This window comes from Lampetra planeri, chromosome 40 (genome assembly GCF_965212315.1).
Source record: "Lampetra planeri chromosome 40, kcLamPlan1.2.h2, whole genome shotgun sequence".
NCBI lineage: Eukaryota > Metazoa > Chordata > Hyperoartia > Petromyzontiformes > Petromyzontidae > Lampetra > Lampetra planeri.
The window spans coordinates 9,536,686-9,557,509 of record NC_136146.1 but is presented as its reverse complement, the minus strand read 5'-3'; the positions used below and the strand labels follow the sequence as shown (position 1 = coordinate 9,557,509).

The 20,824-nt window shown below is 60.0% G+C and overlaps 1 protein-coding gene across 5 annotated transcripts in view; it reads right to left on the bottom strand.

Moving 5' to 3' along the window:
- GSAP (gamma-secretase activating protein) overlaps positions 1-20,824 on the bottom strand; it is a 60,961-nt gene that overhangs the window by 19,307 nt on the left and 20,830 nt on the right. For 4 of the 5 annotated variants that reach the window (XM_078613159.1, XM_078613157.1, XM_078613156.1 and 1 more), the window contains exons 17-31: positions 18,709-18,944; positions 17,665-17,731; positions 15,394-15,482; positions 14,913-14,978; positions 13,690-13,812; positions 12,768-12,820; positions 12,583-12,614; positions 11,221-11,285; positions 10,259-10,354; positions 6,095-6,165; positions 5,780-5,877; positions 2,082-2,201; positions 929-990; positions 485-592; positions 107-200 (exon numbers count right to left, since the gene is read on the bottom strand). In XM_078613159.1, coding sequence (XP_078469285.1) covers positions 107-200; positions 485-592; positions 929-990; positions 2,082-2,201; positions 5,780-5,877; positions 6,095-6,165; positions 10,259-10,354; positions 11,221-11,285; positions 12,583-12,614; positions 12,768-12,820; positions 13,690-13,812; positions 14,913-14,978; positions 15,394-15,482; positions 17,665-17,731; positions 18,709-18,944 — 1,380 coding nt within the window. The remainder of the gene's footprint in view (positions 1-106; positions 201-484; positions 593-928; positions 991-2,081; positions 2,202-5,779; positions 5,878-6,094; positions 6,166-10,258; positions 10,355-11,220; positions 11,286-12,582; positions 12,615-12,767; positions 12,821-13,689; positions 13,813-14,912; positions 14,979-15,393; positions 15,483-17,664; positions 17,732-18,708; positions 18,945-20,824) is intronic. The other variant, XM_078613158.1, reaches the window with a different exon arrangement.

Genomic DNA, 20,824 nt, shown 5'->3' with positions numbered 1-20,824 from the left:
CCAGGGCCAGACGCCGGCGGCACTCCTCATCCTCCTCCTCGTCCGCGATTCATCTCCGAGCCCGGACCCAGTCACCCCCCCCCAGCATCCCCGCCCCCCCCCCCACCTTGCCGCTCGATGTTCAGCAGGCGGTTGATGAAGCTGCGTAGCGGCAGGAAGTCGCTCTGCGAGGACTCCTTCTCGGGGGCGGCGGCGTCGTCCTGGCGCGGGCACGGGGCGAGCGGGTCAGGGGGCGATCACGCGGCGGGGCCCCCCGCGCCACCGTGGTCGCGGCCGCTCTACACGAGCCGAGCGAACGACTCTCGGTAAACTAAGACCAGCGCGACGTTGACGACACACAGCTGGGCGCATCTGCCGGCCGTCTCGGTCGGTCGACCGCACGGCGGCTGGGCGCGTCCCGTGACCTCCTGCCGGCGTTGAGCCTTGCACGCTCCGCGTTGCCTCGAGGTGCACCTAGCCTGGCACGAGCGCCGTGGGGATTTACCTTCCTCGCCCAGGGGCCCAGCGCATGCAGCCGTGCGGCGTAGCGCTGCGCCAGGCTGAACGACGCGGCCGGGCTCTCCCACTGCTGGTAGACCCCGTCGGCCTGGGGCTGCCCGGAAAACATCGTCATCGTCGTCAACATCATCGTCGTCAACAACATCATCGTTGTCAACACCATCATCATCAACATCATCGTCGTCGTCAACATCATCGTCGTCAACATCATCGTCGTCGACAACATCATCGTTGTCAACACCATCATCATCAACAATCTTCATCAACATCATCAGTGCTCACAGCACCGTCATCAACATCATCACCAGCATCATCATCGTCAACATCATCATCGTCAACACCACCACCGTGAGTCTCACGGCTCTCCGGGCTGCCGCGAGGTCCCCCGTCAAGTGTAGGGGCTCTACAGCCCCCCCCCCCCGCCGCTCACCTGCGATAGCCGGGACAGAACCGCAAACTTCGCCTGCTCGTTCTTCGGGCTGTCGTCCAAGTCTGCAAGCGCGAACAAAACAAAAACCAGACGATTGTGGACAACAACAACAACAACAACCTATCAATTACTGCGCTATGGCCCGCCGAGAGCACAGACGGCAAGGAGAGCCGCATCATTCGCTTGGCCTCGGAAGCTGTTTGCAAGCTCCTATTGAGGCCGCCGTGGCCGCCTCTCCAGTGGCGGGGGCCTTCTCGGTCTCACGGTGGCGGCCTTCGCAAATCCCTCCCGCCGCCACCGCCGCCACCTCCGTCCAGCCAGCGGCGTGAGGGGGTTCACGCCACCGCCGCACTGTGATCGGCCGTGGCGTGTGTGGTGGGGTCAAGCTTCGGGACTCTATTTACTGTTACAACCACTTCTTATGTTGTTGTTTTCCAGGTAAGGCCCCACTGAGCTGCTACGCAGCTCTTTTTATAAGAAGCGACCCCCGGCTATCACAAATGAATGCTCCACGGAAGGGGCTCATCATCATCATCATCGTGGGCATTCATAGCAGCCGAATGCTCTAAACGCGTGACGTTGATTCTAAATGTAGAGGGGAAAAAACCGGAGGAGCCAGGGGAAAATCCGCTTCAGGGTCCCACGACCTCCTGTACACCAGGTGAGGCAGTGGACATCTCGCCACCGAGACGCCGCACGTCTTCCAAGACGTCTGGCCAGCGTGGAAGAGTAGGCCAAAACTGCCCTCCAGAGGGGCTCTCTGGAGGCCCCTCTAGCCCTTCCACCAGCAGAGGTGTGTGCGAGAAATTGCAGGGCTGCGCCTTCATCTTTTCTTTACCCCGGAAAGACTCGCTGAGTCTCAAGTCTCTGTCTCAGGAGGGTCCTGCCAAGTCTTGGCACGATGGCAAGGGGGTGGGGGGTGGGGCGATGGGGATTGATGCGTGGGGGGGTGGGGCGATGGGGAGTGGGGGAATGGGGGGGGTGGGGGTTTAGGGGGGTGGGGTTTAGGGGGGTGGGGCGATGGGGGGGGGCGTTGGGTGAGGTGACAACCCCTGCGTGTGTGCAACCCCAGTCGAGTGATGCCACTCGACTTCCACAGCACCCCCCCAGCCCCCACTCCCTGTGCTGGAGGGGCCACTGCGGCGAGCGTCACCGTGGAAGAGTCTCTGCACGAAGGAGTCGGTGAGCTGCAGCGTCCCCTGGTCCACCATGAGCAGGAACGACTGCAGGGGCACGCTGCGGTACCCCAGCGTGCACTGCAGACTCTTGAACCCTGCGGTGTGCGGCCGTCAGTCGGCACGGGCGAGAGGGCGACAGGGCGAGAGGTTGGGTTCGCGTTGACCGGGCGGGGGAGTCTTAAGGCCACCGCAGGAGTGAGTGAGTGAGTGAACGATTTGAGTGGGCGAGTGAGTGGGCGAGTGAGTGGGTGAATGTGTGGGTAAGTTGGAGTAGGTGATTGAGTGGGCGAGTGAGTGGGTAAATGAGTGGGTGAGTGGGTGGGTGAATGAGTGAGTAAGCGAATGAGTGGGTGAGTGGGTGATAGGGTAAGTGGGTGAGTGATTGAGTGGGTGATTGAGTGGGTAAGTGGGTGAATGAGTGAGTTGGCGAGTGAGCGAGTGGGTGAATGAGTGGGTGAATGGGTGAGTGCGTGAGTGTGTGAATGAGTGGGTAAGTGGGTCGGTGAATGAGGGAGTGAGTGGGTGATTGAGTGGGTAAGTGGGTGAATGAGTGAGTTGGCGAGTGAGCGAGTGGGTGAATGAGTGGGTGAATGGGTGAGTGCGTGAGTGTGTGAATGAGTGGGTAAGTGGGTCGGTGAATGAGGGAGTGAGTGGGTGAATGAGTGGCTAAGTTAGTGAGTTAATGAGTGAGTGGGTACATGGGTGGGTGAATGAGTAAGTGGGTGAATGCGTGGGTAAGTTGGAGTGGTCGATTGAGTGAATGGGCGATTGGGTGGTTAAATTAGTGGATTTGTGGGTGATAGGGTGAGTAGGTGAATGCGTGGGTAAGTGGGTGGGTGAATGAATGAGTGGGCGTGTGAGCAAGTGGGTGAATGAGTGGGTGAGTCAGTGAGTGAGTGAGTCAGTGAGTGTGTGATAGGATGAGTGGGTGATTGAGTGGGTGGGTGAATGTGTACGTGAATAAGTAGGTAAGTGAGTGGGGGAGTGGGTGAATCATTGAGTAGGTGAGTGAATGGTGAGTGAATGGGTCAGTGGGTGAAGTGAGCTGATGAGTGAGTCGGCGAATAAGTGGGTGAAAGAGCGAGTGGGTGAGTGAGTGAGTGGGTAAGTGGGTGGGTGAATGAGTAAGGGAGTTGGTGATAGGGTGAGTGAGATGGCAGGTGAGTTACTGAGTGGGTAAGTGAGTGAGTGATTGGGTGAGTGAGTGGGTGAGTGGGTGAATCATCGAGCGGGTGAGTAAGTGGGTGAGTGGGGAAGTGAATGAGTGGCTAACGTGAGATGATAAGTGTTGAGATTGTTCAGGTGAGAACTCAAGAGATGACGATTAGTCTCAAGAGTGACCTGGGTCACCAAAACATCAAAGGCACTCAGCTACCCAAAAACAACCACGAGTTCACGGGCGGAACGAGTGGACGCTTCCACTCAGCTACCCCGGAGCGAGTGGTGGGGCGAGTGGTGGGGCGAGTGGTGGAGCGAGTGGTGGGGCGAGTGGTGGAGCGAGTGGCGGAGCGAGCGGTGGAGCGAGTGGCAGTGGTGGAGCGAGTGGCAGTGGTGGGGCGAGTGGCGGAGCGAGTGGCGGGGCGAGTGGTGGGGCGAGTGGTGGAGCGAGTGGTGGAGCGAGTGGTGGAGCGAGTGGTGGGGCGAATGGCGGAGCGAGTGGCGGGGCGAGTGGCGGAGCGAGTGGCGGGGCGAGTGGCGGGGCGAGTGGCGGGGCGAGTGGCGGGGCGAGTGGCGGAGCGAGTGGCGGAGCGAGTGGCGGGGCGAGTGGCGGAGCGAGTGGCGGGGCGAGTGGTGGGGCGAGTGGTGGGGCGAGTGGCGGGGCGAGTGGCGGGGCGAGTGGCGGAGCGAGTGGCGGGGCGAGTGGCGGAGCGAGTGGCGGGGCGAATGGCGGAGCGAGTGGCGGGGCGAGTGGCGGGGCGAGTGGCGGGGCGAGTGGAGGGGCGAGTGGTGGGGCGAGTGGCGGAGCGAGTGGCGGGGCGAGTGGCGGAGCGAGTGGCGGGGCGAGTGGCGGGGCGAGTGGCGGGGCGAGTGGCGGAGAGAGTGGCGGGGCGAGTGGTGGGGCGAGTGGCGGAGCGAGTGGTGGGGCGAGTGGTGGAACGAGTGGTGGAGCGAGTGGTGGGGCGAGTGGTGGAGCGAGTGGTGGAGCAAGTGGCAGTGGTGGGGTGAGTGGCGGAGCGAGTGGTGGGGCGAGTGGTGGGGCGAGTGGCGGCGCGAGTGGCGGGGCGAGTGGCGGAGCGAGTGGTGGTGCGAGTGGTGGGGCGATTGGTGGGGCGAGTTGTGGAGCGAGTGGTGGAGCGAGTGGTGGGGCGAGTGGTGGGGCGAGTGGCGGAGCCAGTGGCGGGGCGAGTGGCGGAGCGAGTAGTGGAGCGAGTGGTGGGGCGAGTGGTGGGGCGAGTGGTGGAGCGAGTGGTGGAGCGAGTGGTGGGGCGAGTGGTGGAGCGAATGGTGGGGCGAGTGGTGGGGCGAGTGGTGGAGCGAGTGGCGGGGCGAGTGGTGGAGCGAGTGGTGGAGCGAGTGGTGGAGCGAGTGGTGGAGCGAGTAGTGGGGCGAGTGGTGGAGCGAGTGGTGGGGCGAGTGGTGGGGCGAATGGCGGAGCGAGTGGCGGAGCGAGTAGTGGAGCGAGTGGTTGAGCGAGTGGTGGGGCGAGTGGTGGAACGAGTGGTGGGGTGAGTGGTGGGGCGAGTGGTGGAGCGAGTGGTGGAGCGAGTGCTGGAGCGAGTGGTGAATCGAATGGCGGAGCGAGTGGCGGGGCGAGTGGCGGGGCGAGTGGTGGGGCGAGTAGTGGGGCGAGTGGCGGGGCGAATGGCGGAGCGAGTGGCGGGGCGAGTGGCGGAGCGAGTGGAGGAGCGAGTGGTGGGGCGAGTGGTGGGGCGAGTGGTGGGGCGAGTGGTGGAGCGAGTGGTGGGGCGAATGGCGGAGCGAGTGACGGGGCGAGTGGTGGGGCGAGTGGTGGGGCGAGTGGTGGAGCGAGTGGTGGGGCGAGTGGTGGGGCGAGTGGTGGGGCGAGTGGTGGGGCGAATGGCGGAGCGAGTGGCGGGGCGAGTGGTGGAACGAGTGGTGGGGCGAGTGGTGGGGCGAGTGGTGGGGCGAGTGGCGGAGCGAGTGGCGGAGCGAGTGGCGGGGCGAGTGGTGGGGCGAGTGGTGGGGCGAGTGGTGGGAAGAGTGGTGGGGCGAGTGGTGGGGCGAGTGGTGGAGCGAGTGGCGGGGCGAATGGCGGAGCGAGTGGTGGGGCGAGTGGCGGAGCGAGTGGAGGAGCGAGTGGTGGGGCGAGTGGTGGGGCGAGTGGTGGGGCGAGTGGTGGAACGAGTGGTGGGGCGAATGGCGGAGCGAGTGGTGGGGCGAGTGGTGGGGCGAGTGGTGGGGCGAGTGGTGGGGCGAGTGGTGGGGCGAGTGGTGGGGCGAATGGCGGAGCGAGTGGTGGGGCGAGTGGTGGGGCGAGTGGTGGGGCGAGTGGTGGGGCGAGTGGTGGGGCGAGTGGTGGGGCGAGTGGTGGGGCGAGTGGCGGGGCGAGTGGTGGGGCGAGTGGCGGGGCGAGTGGCGGGGCGAGTGGCGGGGCGAGTGATGGGGCGAGTGGTGGAGCGAGTGGTGGGGCGAGTGGCGGAGCGAGTGGCGGAGCGAGTGGCGGAGCGAGTGGTGGAACGAGTGGTGGAGCGAGTGGAGGAGGAGGAGGCACCGCCGGGGAGAGGGAGGCTGAGCTGTGCCGCGGCGTCCCCCAGCCTCATGGTGAGCGGGAGCATCGCGGCTTCCGCTGCCTCCGCCTTGCGGGCACTGCTGGCGCGGACAAAGATAAAGACAAAGATCCCCCGTGTAGTCTACTGACAGACTGTTGGGACAAGTGCCGTTAGCGAGCACCTTTAAAGACCGGCACGGCACACAAGGGGAGTGGGTGGCCAGCACCACGCCAGGTCGCCTTTGTCTCCCCAGTGGCGATGTTGGGGCGAGTCGCTGGGGCGAGGGCCGACACGGCAAGAGAGGCGCGGAAACTCACAGGCACACGGAGTCCCAGGTGAGTCCGTAGGCCGCCCAGACCGACTCCAGCAGATGGGTCACCTGCTGCAGCTGAGGGCGACAGCCGGGGGAAGGGGAGGAGGTCACAGAGTGAGAGGTCACGGAGCCAGAGGTCACGGAGCTAGAGGTCATGGAGCGAGAGGTCACGGAGCGAGGGGTCACGGAGCGAGAGGTCACGGAGCGAGGGGTCATGAAGCGAGGGGTCACAGAGCGAGAGGTCACGGAGCGAGGGGTCATGGAGCGAGGGGTCACGGAGCAAGGGGTCATGGAGCAAGAGGTCATGGAGTGAGGGGTCAAGGAGCGAGAGGTCACGGAGCAAGAGGTCACGGAGCGAGAGGTCACGGAGCGAGAGGTCACGGAGCGAGGGGTCACGGAGCAAGGGGTCACGGAGCAAGAGGTCATGGAGTGAGGGGTCAAGGAGCGAGAGGTCACGGAGCGAGAGGTCACGGAGCGAGGGGTCACGGAGCGAGGGGTCACGGAGCGAGGGGTCACGGAGTGAGGGGTCACGGAATGAGAGGTCACGGAGCGAGGGGTCACGGAGCGAGGGGTCACGGAGCGAGGGGTCACGGAATGAGAGGTCACGGAGTGAGATGTAACGGAGCGAGGGGTCATGGTGTCGCACGGTCATATCCCGTCAGGGTTAGGTTAGCGCTATCCTCCGATTGGCACGGGTTGGCTACGTAGGGTGCGAAAGAAGTTCAACATGCACACGTAGGTTAGCTTGGTTTTTTTTGTGGCACAGGTGAAAGCCCATTGGGGCAATAATTGCACGTTTTAAATGGGGACCCTGGTTATAGCTACAACAACAACAACAACAGCTACAATGACAACAACAAGCACCACGGAGGACGCAACCCAACAACCACCGTGCAAGGTCGAGCGGCAAGGTGGCGGCATGAACGTCGTGGTAGAACCGGGTACAAGGCGAGGAGGAAGCCAAGCCGCGTTTGACGAACGCGTTTCTACAGCCTGCAGAGCAGAGCGATCGATTGCACCGCACATCGCATACCTCGCCGATCTCATCCAAGGAGCATAAAGCATCGCCGCGCAAACTCCGCTCGTCGGACAAAGGACGGTCACCACATCGCGCGGCGCTTTCAGACGCGCTACTGCGGCGGCCGTCTGGAACGTTCTACCTTCCGATGTGAGGAAGCCACTGGGAGCTGCGCACTTTTAAATCTAAATTGAAAACTCATATCTTTAGAACTGATTTCTGCGTGTTAGTTTGTTGTCCTTCCCCCGCAACCTCCGATTAGCACGGTTGGCTACGTACGGTGCAAAATCGGTTCAACGTAGGTACGTACATGCACGTAGACTCGAAAGGGAATCTGAGATGTGAACTACCTCGCCTGATGTACAGGAGGTCGTGGGTTTGATCCCGACCCTCATGCCTGCTGTATATTTGGAGTGTGCATGTTCTCCCTGTGGTCGTGTGGATTTTCTGCTATAAATGTCCACACAATGACGATGAGCCAATTCGTTGTGCAATCATTTGTGATGTCCAGGTCGCTTCTGAAAAAAGCTACGTAGCTCAGTGTGCTTATATTATTTTATGTTTTATTTTTATTATTTTATTATTTCCATTCTACGTGACGTTACCGAAAGAACCAAGAAGAAGCTCAGTGTGCCTTACCTGGTAAAATAATAATAATAGTTAATAGGTACGCCCATGCAATGCAGCTGTCTCGTGCTTTGCATGTCTGTGTGAGTGAGTGTGCCTAAATCGCTCCTGGGCCTCCTCTAGATCCACTGAGCCTTAAATGAATATCTGATACGGTGTATGAAATAATAAGAAGAGTTTTTACCCTTTCTGGCAATAAAACCGGTATCAAGATGTTCAAACACCAAATAGAAACATTTAGCAAGCAATCATGTTAGATTGCTCAGGGGTTATGATACGGTGTCTAAACACAAGCACTAAGGAGACAAAGGCGGTCAGGGGCAGTGTTAGCCACCCACCATCACGTGTGCCGTGCCGGTCTGCAAAGGCACTCGCTGAGAGCACTTGACCCATAAATCTGTTGAGGCTACATGGGGGATCTGTGCCTTGTGTTAGGAAGGGGCGACGCAGTGGCTATGAAGACGGTGATCCGAGTGAGATTTACACTCGCGACCAACATCAGTGGCGTACATCTGAACTGGTCCCGAGCCTCCCCTAGGTTGACCCAGCCTTAAATTATGAGCTGGTTCGACGTGTGAAAATCATTGGCACTTGGGAGACAACAGCACAGGGCACGGTGCTGACCACCCCACCACCTCCAGAGTGAAGTCAGTCCTTTGTCGGCGTAATACTTGCCCCAACGGTCCATATGCCTACATGGGAGACCTTTGTATTTGTGCGATTTCTAAACTTCGGTGATTTTCAGCGGAGAAATCAGCCGGGCGTCACAGCAGCTGGAAGCTGCTTTAACACACAGCACGTGTCACCTAATACAGAGCTTCCGTACCATCCGATACAGAACCCCTGACCGATTTAACACACAGCGCTGGTGTCACCTAATACAGAACCTCTGCATCATCCGATACAGAACCCCTGACCAATCAACACACAGCGCTGGTGTCACCCAATACAGAGCCTCCGTGTCACCCGACCGAGACCCCGAGCGGCACGTGATACGGACGCTGCATCCTGCGAACAGAATCAATGAAGAGAGAGGGCTGCGTTGGCATGAAGCACAAATACACAAATAAGTGCAACCCCTCCACTCACCTCCGTGTCCGTTACCGGAGCCGTGGGAACGGAGTCAACGAGACCGCAATTCCACGCGACTGACCCCGTACCGCGCCACTGACGCCGTGATGCTCCACTGACCCCGTGACGCTCCACTGACCCCATGACACTCCACTGACCCCGTCACGCTCCACTGACCCCGTGACGCTCCATTGACCCCATGACACTTCACTGACCCCGTCACGCTCCACTGACCCCGTGACGCTCCACTGACCCCGTGACACTCCACTGACCCCGGGACGCTCCACTGACCCCGTGACCCTCCACTGACCCCGTGACGCTCCACTGACCCCGCGACGCGCCACTGACCCCGTGACGCTCCACTGACCCCGTAAGGCGCGACTCGGGTCGATGACTCGGCAGAGGAGACGGCGTGAGGCTTGGGCAAAGCCAGATGTGGCACTCATGCTACGGATGCGCGACGTTGGCCGGATGTGCGTCGTCCGAGTTGCAGATCTCACGCGGTTTGTATTCGATCCGCTTCGCTCACAGCAGACGTTAAAGATCCCCCCGTGACGTCACTCGCAGGAGATGGCCATTGCGCGGCGGCGTCACGGTCCAAAATTTCCAAATGTGAAAAAATCACGCCGCTCGTGACTCGATTGGGATGCGCACGGCAGCAACCGTCGCCTCCCGACTGCGAGAACCTGGCAGGAGCCTCCTGACAAGGGAGTCACGAGACTCGGCGAGTCTTTCCTGGGCAAACAGGCGGAGTAGTAATAATTATAATAATAATAATGATGGGCGCCACGGTGGCTAAGAGATGTTAACTCCCTCGCCAAGTACACAGGAGGTCGCGGGTGTGATCCCGACCCTGCCGCCTGCTGCATATTTGGGGTTTGCGTGTCTCTCTCTCCCCGTGGTCGCGTGGATTTTTCTCCGGGTCCTCCGGTTGTCCCCTCCACAATTACAATCGACGTGCATTCAGAGTATTTGGCTGCTATAAATTTCCACGTGAGAAGCAGCTTCTTTGAGCCATCATTTGTGGCCAGGTCGCATTTGAAAAAGAGCTGTAGAGCTCAGTGGGCTACAAATAATAATAATAATAGCCCAACGAAGTAGCGCATCAGCAAGTGGAAATTGATAGCAGCCAAATACTCTAAACGCACACGCCGATTCTAAATGTGCAGAGAGAGACACGAATCTCCAAATATACAGCAGCAGGCGTCAGGGTCGGGTTCGAATCCACAACCTCTTGCATACCAGGCGAGGTAGCCAACATCTCCTAGCCACCGCGGCGCCCCTAATAAACGTGGGGGCTCTGGACGCGGCCGCTGCTGACGACGGAACAGCAGCCAAAGGACGGAGTGACGGAATCGGCTGGCGGGCGGGAGGCGCCGTGGAGGTGTCCGTCCAACGGCGGACAGAGCACGGCTGAAGGTGAACGGGGCTGCTGCTGCTGCTTCGCCTCACCTGGATCTGCACGTAGCTCAGGGCGATGTCCTCCAGCGCCTTCCTGCCCAGCGTGGGCAGGCAGCGTTGCAGGTGGGTCCGCAGGTCATCCACCAGCTGGGATACACCAACGGCCACGGGGTCACGTGGCCACGCAGACACTCGGTCAAGACGGCGAGCAGGCGTGTGTGTGTGGGTCCCCACACAGATAAATATCGACTCACATAGAGACCCACAGACTCACATGGAGACCCACAAACTTGCATAGAGACACAGACTCGCATAGAAACACATAGACTCGCATAGAGACCCACAGGCTCACACAAAGACCCACAGGCTCACACAGAGACCCACAGACTCACACAGAGACTCATATTCCCACATAGAGACCCATAGACTCGCACACACACATATATATGCCATGGTAGGATGCCACCAACTGACCTTAGACACACTCACAGAGGGACCTACAGAACGTATAGGAATCTATTGACTCACACAGAGAGCCGTAGACCCAGAGACCTACAGATGTGCCGTGACCATCTGCCACCATCTGCTCTTGGGTCTTCTCTTCCCCTTGGTGGCTGGGCTCCTGGAGGCCACTCCGATGCCGGTCTGGGCGATCGGCCTGTGATCGTGATTGAGGCCGGGTGAAGTCAATTCGCTTTTTGGCACCTTTCTGGCAACAAAAATCTGAGGTGCCGGCTCGATGCTCGGACATGGCCATCTTGAGCCACCCTGAGCCACCGTGAGCCACCCTGAGCCACCCTGAGCCACCGTGAGCCACCCTGAGCCACCGTGAGCCATCCTGAGCCACCGTGAGCCATCCTGAGCCATCCTGAGCCACCGTGCGCCACCCTGAGCCTCCGTGGCTGCAGGCCCCTGAACGGCCCAGAGGCGGCCTGCCGAGCATCCGGCGTCCCCCCGACGACGCAACCACGGGATTGGGGGGCTAGGGGAGGGTGTCGGCGCAGCGTGCTCACCATGCCGGCCGTCAGCATCTGCTCCGGATCCTCCTCCTGGAAGAGCGGCAGACTGCTCGGTCCTCCTGGCCACAGAAGTCGAGAGGTCAAGGGGGTCAAGCCGGCGGGTCGGCCGAGGTCGGACGGAGGTGAGCGCGCGCACGTGGCCGGGTTGGCGACGCTTGTTGCCGTCGCTCGCCGCTAGCCGTTGGCCCATGCGCCGATGGAGGCGGTCGCCACGGCGATGGCGCGCTCGCGGGGCCGCGTGCGGCGGAGGACGGGGATTGTGAATCCCGTAGTCGCAACGTTAATCAGGAGGCCGTGGCGTTCGATCCCGACCCCGATGACGCCTGCTGTATGTTTGGAATTTGCGTGTCTCTCTCCCCCCGTGGTCGCGTGGATTTTTCTCTGGGTCCTCCGGTCCCCCCCCCCCCCCGCATTTAGAATCAACGTGGGTCTCTGTGAGTCTCGAGAAACACGCTTTTCGAGTATTTGGCTGCTATAAATTTCCGCGTGATGATAACACGTCAAGTCGTTGGGCTATCATTTGTTTTAGCCACGCCACTTCTGAAAAAGAGCTATGTAGCTCAGTGGGCCTTACCTGGTAAAATAAAAATAGTGAATAACCGGGGAGTTTAGTTTAGTTATAATCAAGGGAGAGCAGCAATTCTTGTGCTTCGAGGCAATCCCGAATCGCGATAGCTCGTCGGTTCGCAAGAGCGGAGGGTGTAAAATTCCATCCGCGTGATTCGCGCGTTTCGCAACAGCTTCCCGTTCCCTCTCCATCGTAACGCGACCATCTCTCCCCGAACGGTCTCCTGCCACCACCCGTCTGAATTCATATGCCGCCGGTTGTAACCTCGGCTCCCCACTGCCGTCGATTCACGTGGTGGAACAAACGCGGCCGGTGCCGGCATGCGGGGCGGATGAAGGGCGGAGCGCGAGACGGTGTCAGCGGCCTCGCGCACTCGCAGTCTCTCTCTCACTCACGCAACAAAGACAAAGACCGCCACCCCCTCTCCCCCGCGTAGCCCCAACAGACTGTCGGGGCAAGTGCCGTTAGCGAGCGGCACCGATGGAGGCCGGCGCGGTGCACGAGGGCGTGAGTGGCCAGCGGCGCCACGCCGGGCCACCTTTTGTCTCTGCAGGGGAGATGTTTGCGCACCGCACCGGCCACTCGCTTGAGGCCGAGTCGGCCTCGGGGAGGCCCAGAACCGGTTCAGACAACCGTCAGTGGCGTTGGTCGCCGCGGGCGGGGAATCGAACTCGGGTCTCCGCCGACCTCACACACGCTGGCGACCTCACAGGGGGTCGCAACCTCACACACGCTCGCGACCTCACAGGGGGTCGCGACCTCACAGGGGGTCGCTTTCTCCCGCTCACCTTTGCTCCAGGAGGCAGACAGCGACAGGACCCTGCGAACAACGAGGGGGAGTGCGTCAATTCCACCCGTTTGAAGCCGGTGGCAAGTTTCGATAGCGATTAATATTCACAACAGACGTCATTCCCGCGACCCGCGCGTGGTGTTTGCTGTCCGCCCGATGCGTCGCACTCGAAACTTGCGATACCTCCTTGCCAGGGTGAGGAGCTCGCCGACCCGGTGCCCGCTGCTCTGAGACGCCTGAGAAAGCGGAGAAGAGAAACGAACACGCCGCCCATCAACGCCCTGTCAGCTCGAGGGTTTGTGACGACGCGCGCGGATCTCGCTCGCTCTCGAGACAGACGCGGGGGAGGGAGCGATGCGAAAAAGCGGGCAAGGCAGCCCAAAGCGGCGCCGCGCAATTGGCCAAGCTCCATTGTCCTGCTGCGGGATGTTCGCGGGAGCGGACCGGAGGACGTGGAGAAGACCCCCGGGTGTGAGGAGTGGGGAGCGGTGGAGGGTGTCAATGCTCTATTCGATGGAACAGATGGACGCGACGAGTCCACATTTTGCCACAGCGCCTGTCTCAGATTGCGCTGCGGGACAGAGAGACGGAGGTCGAGAGACAGCGACAGGGGGGACAGAAGGCGTGAAGAGAGCGGGGGGGGGGGGGCAGGCGATGGGCGGAGAGGAGAGGAGATAGCAGACTAGGAGATGGAGACCAAAAGGGCAGCAGGCACAGAGGAGATACGGGCGGGGAAAGCAGAGATAAGAAGACGGCGGACAGGGAAGGACGTGGGACGCGAGAGGAGATGAGACGGGCGAGGAGGGCTGAGAGCGATGGGCGTCGGGATACAAGGGCACGGCACCAGGAGGAAACTCAAGCGTGCGACGGGAGAGGGGAGGATGGAAATGATCCCACTTGCTGTACTGCCATCACACCCTGGCAATCTGGGAGATGCTGAGCTCAACGCCCACGGGTTGGTGTGTGGGTGGGTGTGTGAGAAGGAGCGAGGGAGCTTGACGACCGCGTGCACGCACGGTCCACCGACCCTCGCCGCTGCCTGGGTGGCGCTGCGCTACCGCGGCACACCACCGGCACCACCGCCGCGGCCGGGCGTCCCGCTCACCGCATGGGCCGCGACGAGGTCCCGCAGGGCGCGCCGGTTGCCCCCGAGCCGGTAGCGCCGCTGGGCCCCGTCCGGCACGGCGACGCGCCGCTCCAGGCCGCTCCAGAACCCCGGGCCGCTCGCCTGCCGCCGGGGGCAACGACACCCGCAAGGCCGTCACGCGCTCCGCTCTCGCTCCGCACCCGCGAATCAACCAAACGATTCGGTGATGCCGCCGCCGCTGCTGTCGCTGCTGCGTTGGCAGTGGTGCACGTGCGCAGTTAACGACAACCGCTCAACGCTGCCGATCAGACATCGCCTACGTGTCATTATTCTTCCTCGTAAGCCCACGGCGTTATTGAGGAACGTGCTGAGCGTTTTGTCCTGCGTTGAACTTCTTTCGTGCCATATGTTGCCAACCTTTATAATCAGAGGTGCGGAGCGGAAGGACACTAAACACAGAAAGCAGTTCTAAAGCTACAAAAGCAGCAACAACAACAGCAGCAACAACAAATAACAACAGCAACAGCAGCGACACCAACAACAGCAACAACAACAACAGCAGAGTATCCTTAGACACTCAGCATCAAGCACGCGACAGCAAGACAGCTGAGAGCGCCCGCGCGGTGAGCGTCGCGCGGCACCGCCACTCACACCGGACCTCCCCGCGCGCCACGGGGGCTAGGAGATGTTGGCGACCTCGCCTGGAATGTAGGAGGTCGTGGGTTCGATCCTGACGCCTGCTGCTGCATATTTGAAGTTTGCGTGTCTCTCTCCCTCATCATCATTACGGTGGCTAGGAGATGTTAACTACCTCCCCTGGTGTACTGGAGGTCGTGGGTTCAATCCTGACCCTGACACCTGCTGTATATTTGGAGTTTGCGTGTCTCTTTCTCTCCCCCCGTGGTCGCGTGGACTTTTCTCCTGATTTTCCCTCCACATTTAGAAATCAACATCACGCGTCTAGAGTATTTGGCTGCTACACATTTCCACACGACGAATATGATGACGATGAGCTACTTCAGTGAGCTATCGTGTGTGATTAGCCAGGTCGCTTCTGAAAAAGAGCTGCACAGGAATCACGAGCCAAACAAACAGGCACTCCGCCACACGCCTCAATTCCACCCTCCTCTTTCTCTGGTTAGCACGGTTGGCTTACGTACGGCGCGAAAGAAGTTCAACGTACACATACGTGCGTACACATCCCATCAGCCACGCGGGGGGAGCCGCGCGGGGGTCCGAACCTTTTGCTTGAGAGCGTCCGCGACGTTGGGAATCTTCTCCTGCGTCGCCGTGAGTCCAGGGATTTCCTAGACGCACGACGGAGGAGAGTGAACATTCAGTCGTCGTCACCATCACCACCACTTCTTCATTGAAACATTCCACGTCTGGAAAACCCCTTGAGATGGAACAGCTCCTTTGCTAGGGGCTGCGCGACTGCAACGCGCGAAGCCTACGCAGAATGACGCACGCGCAATCTTGAAGACGAGTGAGGTGGTGAGCGAGGTGGTGAGCGAGGTGGTGAGCGAGGTGGTGATCGAGGTGGTGAGCGAGGTGGTGAGCGAGGTGGTGAGCGAGTAAGATTGCGACGAAGGTGAGCGGCAGGTGAGCGAGTAGGCGGGTGAGAACAGTGGGAGAGCTGACGAGCGAGGAGGTGAGCGAGAAGGTGAGCGACTGGGCAGGTGAGCAGGAGAGCGAGGAGGTGAGCGAGCCACCAGGCCTCACCTCGGTCCACGTGGTGAGCGCTGTGTACGGCAGGAAGGGGATCGCATCCGCTGCTCCTTCCCTCACCGCCATCTCCCCCAGCACAGACGCTGTGCAGAGACACAAACACACAGATACACAAACACGCTGAGACACACAGAGAAACACAAACACACAGACACACAAACACACGAACACACAGAAACACACACAGACACACAAACACACACATAGACACACAAACACACAAAGACACAAACACACACAGAGACACACAGATACACAGACACACAAACACACAGAGACACACAGAGACACACAAACACACATACACACAAACACACAAACACACAGAGATACGAACACACAGAAACACACAAACACACAGAGACACAAACACACAGAGACGCACAAACACACAGAGACACAAACACACAGAGACACACAAACACACAGAGACACACAAACACACAGATACACACAAACACACAGAGACACACAAACACGCAGAGACACAAACACACAGACACACAAACACACAGAGACACACAAACACACAGAGACACACAAACACACAGAGACACACAAACACACACAGATACACACAAACACACAGAGACACACAAACACACAGACACACAAACACACAGAGACACACAAACACACAGAGACACACAAACACACAGAGACACACAAACACACAGAGACACAGAGACACGAACACACAGAGACACACAAACACACAGAGACACACAAACACACTGAGACACACAAACACACAGAGACACACAAACACACAGACACACAAATACACAGAGACGCACAAACACACAGAGACGCACAAACACACAGAGACAAAACACACAGAGACACACAAACACACAGAGACACAGAAACACACATAGACACACAAACACACAGAGACACACAAACACACAGAGACACACAAACACACAGAGACACACAAAAACACACAGAGACACAAACACACACAGAGACACACAAACACACAGAGACACACAGAGACACACAAACACACAGATACACACAAACACACAGAGACACACAAACACGCAGAGACACAAACACACAGACACACAAACACACAGAGACACACAAACACACAGAGACACACAAACACACAGAGACACACAAACACACACAGATACACACAAACACACAGAGACACACAAACACACAGACACACAAACACACAGAGACACACAAACACACAGAGACACACAAACACACAGAGACACACAAACACACAGAGACACAGAGACACGAACACACAGAGACACACAAACACACAGAGACACACAAACACACTGAGACACACAAACACACAGAGACACACAAACACACAGACACACAAATACACAGAGACGCACAAACACACAGAGACGCACAAACACACAGAGACAAAACACACAGAGACACACAAACACACAGAGACACAGAAACACACATAGACACACAAACACACAGAGACACACAAACACACAGAGACACACAAACACACAGAGACACACAAAAACACACAGAGACACAAACACACACAGAGACACACAAACACACAGAGACACACAGAGACACACAAACACACAGAGACACACAAACACACAGAGACACAGAGACACGAACACACAGAGACACACAAACACACAGAGATACACAAATACACAGAGACACACAAACACACAGAGACACCAACACACAGAGACACAAACACACAGAGACACACAGACACACAGAGACACACAGAGATACAGAGACACAAACACACAAACACACAGAGACACACAGACACACAGAGACACACAGAGATACAGAGACACAAACACACAAACACACAGAGACACACAGACACACAGAGACACACAGAGATACAGAGACACAAACACACAAACACACAGAGACACACAGACACACAGGAGGAGGAGCGGGGCACTCCGCGCGGGGCGAGCGAAGCGTCGACTCCGCTCAGGTTCCGCGTGGCCTCCGCCGTCGTGGGCCGTCGCTTTTCTCTCGCGGCGACCGCCGAGTGGGGCACACGACGACCTCCGACTTCGCGGCGGCAGTTCATCGCGACCCGCCGCTTACACGCCGTTGGAGAAGGGCCACCGCCCGAAACGTCGCCCGTCGCATACTTATCCCTTGCGAAAATCCACCGAGCGTCACCCACGGGTTTCTGCTCCACGGCCGTTCCGGCCTGCGCGGCTGTGCAGAGTGCGCAGGCGGTGCGGCGGCACCGATGGCCCGCGGCCGAGCGGCGAGCGGCGAGCGACTCACCGACGAGAAACTCCTGCAGAAGGTGCGTGGACGGCTCGCGACAGCTCTTGTACAGGAACCGCAGGGCCTGCGTGGAGACAGGGTTCCACACGCGCTCCGCCCGCTCGTTCCAACACTGCGCATTTACCCCGCTGCTCACCCACCCGCCCGTACGTGCGTCGAGCTCATTTCACACCCCGTACGTAGCCAACCGTGGGGTGATCGGAGGTGCGGGGGAAGGACAACACGCTAATGCCGCTAAAAGCAGTTCTAAGGGAATGAGATTTCAATTGAGATAATTTAAAAGTGCATCGCACCCTGTGGCTTCCGAATATCAGAAGAGCATTCCAGACCGCTGCATCATCAACGTCACCACCATGAGTGAGCGAGGGAGGGAGTGAGTGAGGGAGTGAGCGAGGGAGTGACTGAGTGAGTGAAGGAGTGACTGAGTGAGCGAGGGAGTGACTGAGTGAGCGAGGGAGTGAGGGAGTGACTGAGTGAGTGAGGGAGCGAGTGAGGGAGTGACTGAGTGAGTGAAGGAGTGACTGAGTGAGCGAGGGAGTGACTGAGTGAGCGAGGGAGTGAGGGAGTGACTGAGTGAGTGAGGGAGCGAGTGAGGGAGCGAGTGAGGGAGGGAGTGGGCGAGGGAGGGAGTGACTGAGTGAGTGAGCGAGTGAGTGAGGGAGTGGGCGAGGGAGGGAGTGACTGAGTGAGTGAGCAAGTGAGTGAGCGAGTGAGCGAGTGAGTGAGGGAGTGAGCGAAGGAGGGAGTGAGGGAGGAGGCAAGCGGGTGAGCGAGTGAGTGAGGGAGTGAGCGAGGGAGTGACTGAGTGAGCGAGGGAGCGAGTGAGTGAGCGAGGGAGTGACTGAGTGAGTGAAGGAGTGACTTAGTGAGCGAGGGAGTGACTGAGTAAGCGAGGGAGTGACTGAGTGAGTGAGCGAGTGAGTGAGGGAGTGAGGGAGTGACTGAATGAGCGAGGGAGTGACTGAGTGAGCGAGTGAGTGAGGGAGTGAGCGAGGGAGCGAGTGAGTGAGCGATGGGGTGGAGGCGAGGCCCACGACCGACCTGCTCCTTGGCTCCGTGGTGCTCCCCGGACGCCAGGGCGGCGTGCAGGGCGGCCGTGCGGTGGCCGCTCCGCCGGCAGCGGCGCAGCGTGGCCCCCAGCTGCGGGGCGCTGGCGGTGGCGTGGCGTGCGCCCAGCCGGTGCAGCGTCCCCGCCGAGCGGCTCGCGTAGAGGTCTCCCAGCGTGCGCAGGTCGGGCTCCGTCACAAAGTTGCGCAGGAACGTGGACAGGTCGCGACCTGGCCCGGAGGGGGGGAAACGGAGAGTTGGCAAGACGCTCACAACAACAACAACAACCGCCATTCGCCACTAAGCGGCGGTGACGTCACCACGGCGCTTGTGCCAGGCTATGTGCACGTTGATACCACTCTGTCAAGAGGTCGTGGGGCAGACCCAGCAGGTGCCACGGGTCGCCTGACTGAGATGACTAAGACGACTGAGATGAGTGGCTCGCTCATGCAACCCCCACCACCCATCGTGCACCAGGCAGCGGTGGGCATGAGGAGGCAGGCAAAGGCAGAGCCTCGCCCGTGTAGCCTCAACAGGCTGTCGCGGCAAGTGCTGTGAGCGATCACCTATAAAGGCCGGCACGCCCGGCGATGTAGACACGAGAGCACAAGGTGCTCATTCGAGGCTGAGTCAGTCGACCAAGCGGAAGCGCAGGACCGGGTCAGATCGTCGTCACTCGTGGACATCGGCGGCAAAGAGCTTCGTGGCTCGTCGGATTTCTCCAGGATGAATAAATACATAAATTATTCTGATTGCCGACTCCTCTCAAGATTCCGTCACCGATGTGCGGTGGCCGCGAGCGGGGATTCAAACTGCCGGGGCTCCCCCAATTCGCCGTCACGCTCACCGGGCACGCTCACCAGGCACGCTCACCAGGCACGCTCACCAGGCACGCTCACCAGGCACGCTCACCAGGCACGCTCACCAGGCACGCTCACCAGGCACGCTCACCGGGCACGCTCACCAGGCACGCTCACCAGGCACACTCACCAGGCACACTCACCAGGCACGCTCACCGGGCACGCTCACCAGGCACGCTCACCAGGCACGCTCACCAGGCACGCTCACCAGGCACACTCACCAGGCACGCTCACCGGGCACGTTCACCAGGCACGCTCACCAGGCACACTCACCAGGCACGCTCACCAGGCACGCTCACCAGGCACGCTCACCAGGCACGCTCACCAGGCACGCTCACCGGGCACGCTCACCAGGCACGCTCACCAGGCACGCTCACCAGGCACACTCACCAGGCACGCTCACCAGGCACGCTCACCAGGCACGCTCACCAGGCACGCTCACCAGGCACACTCACCAGGCACGCTCACCAGGCACGCTCACCAGGCACGCTCACCAGGCACGCTCACCAGGCACGTCCACTAGGCACACTCACCAGGCATGCTCACCAGGCACGCCCACCAGGCACGCTCACCAGGCACGCTCACCAGGCACGCTCACCAGGCACGCTCACCAGGCACACTCACCAGGCACGTCCACCAGGCACACTCACCAGGCACACTCACCAGGCACGCTCACCAGGCACACTCACCAGGCACGCCCACCAGGCACGCTCACCAGGCACGCTCACCAGGCACGCTCACCAGGCACGCTCACCAGGCACGTCCACCAGGCACACTCACCAGGCACGCTCACCAGGCACACTCACCAGGCACGCTCACCAGGCACGCTCACCAGGCACGCTCACCAGGCACGCTCACCAGGCACGCACACCAGGCACACTCACCAGGCACGCTCACCAGGCACGCTCACCAGGCACGTCCACCAGGCACGCTCACCAGGCACGCTCACCAGGCACGCTCACCAGGCACGCTCACCAGGCACGTCCACCAGGCACACTCACCAGGCACGTCCACCAGGCACACTCACCAGGCACGCTCACCAGGCACACTCACCAGGCACACTCACCAGGCACACTCACCGCCACGCTCACCAGGCACGCTCACCGGCACGCTCACCGGAGATGCTCACCAGGCACGCTCATCAGGCACACTCACTAGCCACACTCACCAGGCACGCTCACCAGGCACGCTCACCGGGGATGCTCACCAGGCACGCTCACCAGGCACACTCACCAGGCACGCCCACCAGG